Source organism: Plasmodium gaboni, chromosome 14, assembly GCF_001602025.1.
Source record: "Plasmodium gaboni strain SY75 chromosome 14, whole genome shotgun sequence".
Taxonomy (NCBI): Eukaryota; Apicomplexa; class Aconoidasida; order Haemosporida; family Plasmodiidae; genus Plasmodium; species Plasmodium gaboni.
The window spans coordinates 2,923,870-2,931,326 of NC_031494.1; the positions used below are offsets into that span (position 1 = coordinate 2,923,870).

Below are 7,457 nucleotides of genomic sequence, written 5' to 3' on the forward strand. Positions count from 1 at the left end.
AAAGTAAGAATTTCAAAAATATTGTCACAGTGTTATTGGTTATATGGATACTTTCCTTAAAATGTAAATATATTTATTAAAGAAATGAATCATATAATATATTATATATATATATATATATATGTAATATTAAAAAGGTATCAAAAGTATGCATGCAAAACTTTATGTATTATATAGAAAAAAAGAAAATGGATATTTATTTTTATTTTCTTTTAAAGTGTTAATATTTTCTCACATTTATTATTATTATAGCAATAATTTTTAAGGAATTTATTATAATATAAAAAATGTACTTAAAAAAAAAAAAAAAAAAAAATTATGATACATATTTTTTTCTTTTTTATAATTAATATAATTTTATTTAATGGTTGCAATTTTAAAATATTTTTATGTTTCAAAATAACAACTGAATGACATAATATTGCTTTTCAAAGGTATAAAGAAATAGAAAACTTTATTATTCTTTTATATAAATTATATATAGGTATATTTTTTCTGTTTTATTTTAATTTTCTTTTTTTTCATTTGTAAAATAAAAGGTATACAAATATTAATATAAAGGTAAATTTGTATGTATTTATTCATTATGAAAATTGTTATAATATTTATATGAATTTTATTTATAATATATATATATATATATCGATATTTTTTTAATATATTTTTTTTTAAAACAAATTTGTTAAGCCTGTTAAATGAAGAAGATATAAAAATAGAATGTATATTTTTTGTTATGCTTTAGATTATATAACTTATCATTAAAATATAATTATATATATATATATATATTTTGTTATTTTCTTATAATTTTAGATAATAAATTTGAAAGAAAATATATAATACAAAATGGCGCAAGTATTCGATGAATGTGTTTCCTTTATCAACGGATTACCTAAAACTATAAATTTGCCTAATGAACTAAAATTAGACTTATACAAATATTATAAACAGAGTACCGTCGGCAATTGCAACATAGAACAACCAAGTATGTTTAAAATTGAGGATAGAAAAAAATACAATGCTTGGAAATCTATTGAAAACTTAGAAAGAGAAGAAGCACAAAAAAGATATATGGATATTGTAACGTCCTTGTTTCCAAATTGGAAAGATAGTGAATAAATTATAAATTTTTTACTGTTATATAATATATATATTATATATATATATATATGTGGTATTTTTTTTTTTTTTTACATTTTTTAAATTATTTATGAAAATGAAATGAATGTATATTATATATTTGTTCTAAGTATATATTTTTTAAGTACCATTTTTTTATATTATAATAAATAAATTAATATAAATATAAATATATATATATATATATATATATATAATATATATATAATTATATATTAAAATAAACAAAGACATAAATATTTTTTAACTTATTTGTGGAAAACTTTATGAATAATTGATATATAAAAATTTTAATATTTTAATAAAAAGATATTTATCTTATTTTATTTTTTTTTTTCTTTTATTATAACCAGTATTATATGAAGATAAATATTTTTAGTCCTTTTTATATAAATAAGGATTGGAAATTTTATTAATAACATATATTTAAATATTTATCAAGTAAAAATAAAAATATATATATATTAATATAGCCCATATAATGTTGTATGATATAATAATTTTTTAAATATTAAAAGGAAAAATATTTATTGAAAAAGAAAATAAAACTTTATATAAATATTTTAAAGGTATTGATTATTAATACTTTTTGCATATATTAAATGCAATAAGGACCGAAAAAAATATTAAAATTGTTGTACTACAATAATAAAAGGAGGACGCTAAGAAAAAAAAAAATTAAAAATAAATATTACATTTTAAATTTATGACAAAAAAAAAAAAAAAAGGGAAATTAAGGATATTTTTTAAATTTTAATAAAAATGTGAATATTTTTGATAGACACAATATAAATTATATATATATATATTTATTTATATATTTATAAATTATTTTTTTTTTTTTATTTAAAATATATATATATATATATATATATTATAATATAGCGTTTATATTTTGAGAACCGCGTGGTTCCCAAATATATTATAAATATAAGTACACCATATAAAATTGAATATATAAATAATATAACAATTTCCTTTTAATAATTAAAAAAAGTAAATAATATAACAATTTCCTTTTAATAATTAAAAAAAGTAAATACTTTATTATTATTATTATTTTTATTATTATTATTACAAATATATTATAAATATAAGTACACCATATAAAATTGAATATATAAATAATATAACAATTTCCTTTTAATAATTAAAAAAAGTAAATACTTTATTATTATTTTTATTATTATTATTATTATTACAAAACAAAAAAAAATTAATGCATCAAAATTTATATTTAAAAAAAAAATAAGAAATGAAATAATGAAATTTTTTAAATATATTATATAATTAATATATACAAATATTGTAAATTTTTGTTCAATACATTTGAAATTATTAAAATATCTTTGAATAATCTGGAATTCATACTGTTTTTATAAAATATAATATGTTTGAAATAATTATGTATGCTTTCATAAAGTATATAATATTATTTATAAAATTTTTTCTCTAAATTATATGTATTATATGATTATATATAAATAACAAACACATTATTTAGATGTTGTATTTATGAATATAAATAAATAATATCAAAAAAAATAATAACGCGTTGATATATATGTTCCTTAAGTATAAGAAATAATTACATCATTTGAATTATTTATTTATGTTTTTAAATATATATATATATATATATATGTAAGGTTTCAATTAAAAATATATAACATTTCTTGAAAGACGTATTAATAAATATAATAAATAAATAAATACATATATTAATATAATATAAATTGTTGTATTCCTTTGATATGATATAAAAATAAATAATTAATATATGTAAGCAAACATATGTTATTATATTATATATATATATATATATATATTTATTTATTTATTTATTTATTTTTATATATTTTATTACTTATCATATTATTTGCTGTAAAAATAAAATGCGTATTTTATTCATCATGTGTAGTGTATTTATTAATTTAGTTTATTCATTACCATTTTTCACCCAAATTAGTAGTGTACATAAAAGATATGCAGAAATATGTGAGAATCCATTAAATAAAGATGAATCAAGTGTATATAGTATAAAAGATCATAGGAAAAAGGCTTCTTTATATGTTTATAAACATATTATGAAAATAATATTTTCGAAATATGGGATGGATTATAATGAAATTGCACTAGTAGAACATTCTCGTGGTAAACCAACAACTTCTATTACATATTCAGATTTTTTTAAAAAAGTATTATCCTTTAGTCATACTTTATGTTATTATCAAGGAAAAGGCATTGAAACAAAATCATATAAGGAAATACAGAATAATGGTAAGTTTAAGTTGTTAGGTTTGTATGGTAGTAATTCTATTAATTGGATAGTTTCTGATTTCGCATCTATGATTAGTGGAGTTACCACATTAGTATTGCATTCCAAATTTAGTATTGATGTAATTGTAGATATATTAAATGAAACAAAATTACAATGGCTATGTTTAGATTTAGATTTGGTTGAAGGAATATTGGAGCGTAAGAAAGATTTACCTTATTTGAAAAAGGTTATAATATTAGATACTTTTATTACAAGTGAAGATCTGAATTTGGAAGGAGATCAGGAAAGAAATATATCTACTTGTAATCAAAATAATAAAAAAAAAAAAAAAAAAAATAAAAATAATAAAAATAATAAAAAAAAAAATAAAAATAAAAGAAATAATAATGAATCATTTAATGAAAAAGAAAATGATGAAAACATTTCTTTGCCATATGATAAAGAGAAAATTGACAAAATTAATGCCTTAAAAGGAAAATATCGTTATAATAGTATAAATATTATATTATTTAATGATATGATAAAAAAAAGCATAAGGGATATCAATATTAAAAATGAGAATCCAGATTTTATTACATCAATTGTTTATACATCTGGAACTTCTGGAAAACCAAAAGGGGTTATGTTAAGTAATAAAAATTTTTTCAATACACTAATACCCCTTTGTAATGATAGTATACTTGTAAATTATTCTCCCAAAGCGCATTTATCCTATTTACCTATTTCTCATGTGTATGAAAGAATTCTTGTTTACCTTTCTTTTATGAAAGGCATTAGGATAGATATATGGAGCAAGGATATGAATTATTTTTCTGAGGATATTTACAACACAAAAGGAAATATAATAGCAGGTGTACCCAAAATTTTTTCAAGAATGTATACAAATATTATGAGTGAAATAAATAATTTACCATTTTTGAAAAGATGTATGGTGAAGGGTGTTTTATCATTAGGTAAATCTTCTACATATAATGAATCATCTAGTAATTTTCTTGATAAGCTTGTTGGCGTCTCTTGTAAAATTAAAGAGAAAATAAATCCTAATTTGGAAGTTATAATAAATGGAGGTGGGAAATTATCAGCTCAAATTGCACGTGAATTAAGTATATTATTAAATGTTAATACTTATCAAGTTTATGGTTTAACCGAAACTAATGGAGCTATGTTTGTACAAAAGCACAACGATTTTGACAATGATAGTGTAGGGGGACCAATAGCTCCTACAACAAAATATAAAGTGAGAACATGGGAAATTTACAAAGCTAATGATGCACTACCTAAAGGAGAATTATTAGTTAAAAGTGATTCAGTATTTTGTGGATACTTTTTAGAAAAGGAACTAACAGAGAATGCTTTTACTCATGATGGTTATTTTAAAACAGGAGATATTGTACAGATTAATCCAAATGGTTCGTTAAAATTTTTAGATAGATCCAAAGAATTAGTAAAATTATCACATGGGGAATACATAGAAACTGATAAGTTGAATAATTTATATTCACAAATATCATTTATAAATTATTGTGTTGCCTATGGAGATGATACTATGGATGGACCTCTAGCCATTATTTCTATTGATAAAAGTTTATTTTTTAAATCTTTGAAAAATAATAATATGCTAGGAAATACTGGAGTTAATGAAAAAAATTATTTAGATAAATTAACTGATGATAACATAAATAATAATATTTTTGTTGATTATGTTAAAGCGAAAATGATGGAAGTTTACAAAGAAACAAATATGAACAGACACAATATTATTAATCATATATATTTAACGTCCAAAGTTTGGGATACATATAATTATCTTACACCGACCTTGAAGGTTAAAAGATTCCGTATCTTTAAAGATTATGCTTTTTTCATTGAAAAAGTTAAGAAAATATATGAAAACAAATTGAAAACAAGTAGTACATGTTGTAACGGAATATTAATAAATGGAGACAAAAATGTAGAAATGAGGAAACAAAGAAATGATAAGGATGAATCTTCAGAGAAAAAATTAGAAGAAAATACAAACAATAGGAAATTTCAAAATCAAATAAAAGAAGATCCTAAGAAATCTACGACATTAAACCATAATAAGGTAAATGAAGTAGAATGTAATAAATGAATAATATTTGATTACACTGAAATTTTTTTAATATTAAAAAAAAAAAAAAAAAAATTAAAAATACTATTGTATGTCTAATAATGATACATGCATTATGCTAAATATATATATTTATGTATAATTAATTTATTTTAGTGACTCAAATAAGGAGTTATACATGTGTATGTATTTATGTAATATAGAAAATATAATAATTCATATATGTAAATTGAATTAATAATAATATAAATGTATAATATGATTATGTAAATAAATATTAATATAATGCAAATATATATATATATATATATTATATTATATTTATACACACGAATATTTATATACATATTACAAACATATTTATATATCTTTTTCAACAAAATATTTTTATGTATATTAAGATTAATAAAAAACATATAATAATATAAGTTATAACATAACATGAAAAGTTTAATAGAACTTTAAAAAAAAAAAAAAAACACTTTTTAGAAAAAAAACAATAAAAACAAATTAAAAAAATAATAATAATAAATTAATAATTATATATTAAGGAATATTACAATATAATATTAATCCATACAATTATCAATTTGGCTTTAATATCTAGTTATATCATTTATATATTTATTGTAATATTAAAAAAAAAAAAAAAGACAGATAATATAAAAATAATGTAAATTAAAAGGTAATATATAATGTTATATTATAATTAAAAAATTAAGCAAAATATGAATAAAATTTAATTAAATTAAAAATTTATTAAATAATAATATTTTTTTTATCTTCCTTTAATAGACGAGTAAAATTTAATAATAAAAAACGATTTTGTATTAATAATTTAAAAGGATTATATAATAAAATAAAATAGGAATATATAATTTACTATAAGTAATAAAATTTAATTAAACGAATTATGTTTTACATTATTATATTAAATAAATTTTGTTATTATATATTTATTAATTTTATTTTATCAATAATTAAGTGCATATATATATATATATATATATATATATATATTAATTGCATTTTAGAATAACGCATAATTATATATAATATCCATTATATTTTTTAATATGAAATGTATATATAAGATGTCAATTTATTTACATATGTAATACACGTGTATTTGTATTTATTAAATAATCCATTATTAGTTATACGTAATTATGAATAATATGACATTTGTTATATATTATGGATTATTTAAATATTTGAATGCACATGATAAAAAATTTTATAAAAATTATAATAGTATATAATTTTCATCTTTAATATATATATTAAAATAATAAGTAATTATTACAAAAACAATAAATATATATAAATAACAATAAAATAAATTTATTCAATAATATATGTTTACTTACAATTTTTATACAAAACATTTTAGTAAACATATTATGAATAAAATGTATATATTCTATTTAAAATAGAATATGTTTAATTTTTAAAATATATATTTGTTATAATAAAACAAATGTTATAAGTAATATATATATATTATATATAACTCACATATATATATAAATATATTACAATGATATATATAATTTTTTTCTTATATAATAAAATTAATTTTTGCATAAAATATTGTCTTATATTTATTTAATTTTATTGCCCCGAGATTAAAAAGTAAAAAAACGAAACGATTCATTTTTAATTATAATTATTAAGATTTCTTTTCCCTTTTTTCTCCTTTTTTTTAAAATAAAATATTCATACATATATATATTAACGAATTATGCAGAAATATGCATAAAAATACAAAAAAAAAAAAAAAAAAAAAAAAAAAAAAAAAAAAAAAAAAAAAAAAAAAAAAAAAAAAAAAAAAAAAAAAAAAAAAAAAAAAACAAAAAAAAAAAAAAAAAAAAAAAAAAAAAAAAAAAAAAAAAAAAAAAAAAAAAAAAAAAAAAAAAAAAAAAAAAAAAAAAAAAAAAAAAA

The 7,457-nt window shown here is 16.8% G+C and overlaps 2 protein-coding genes across 2 annotated transcripts; both read left to right on the forward strand.

Annotated features, from left to right (window-relative positions):
• Positions 1-846: 846 nt before the first annotated feature.
• Positions 847-1,119, forward strand: PGSY75_1477800 (acyl-CoA binding protein; the record flags this gene model as incomplete). Its single annotated transcript, XM_018788446.1, has 1 exon — positions 847-1,119. The coding sequence occupies one exon, from the start codon at positions 847-849 to the stop codon at positions 1,117-1,119; it is 273 nt and encodes a 90-aa protein (XP_018639818.1).
• Positions 1,120-3,035: 1,916 nt separating this feature from the next.
• On the forward strand, positions 3,036-5,534 carry PGSY75_1477900 (acyl-CoA synthetase; the record flags this gene model as incomplete). Its single annotated transcript, XM_018788447.1, has 1 exon — positions 3,036-5,534. The coding sequence occupies one exon, from the start codon at positions 3,036-3,038 to the stop codon at positions 5,532-5,534; it is 2,499 nt and encodes an 832-aa protein (XP_018639819.1).
• Between the last annotated feature and the right edge of the window lie 1,923 nt (positions 5,535-7,457).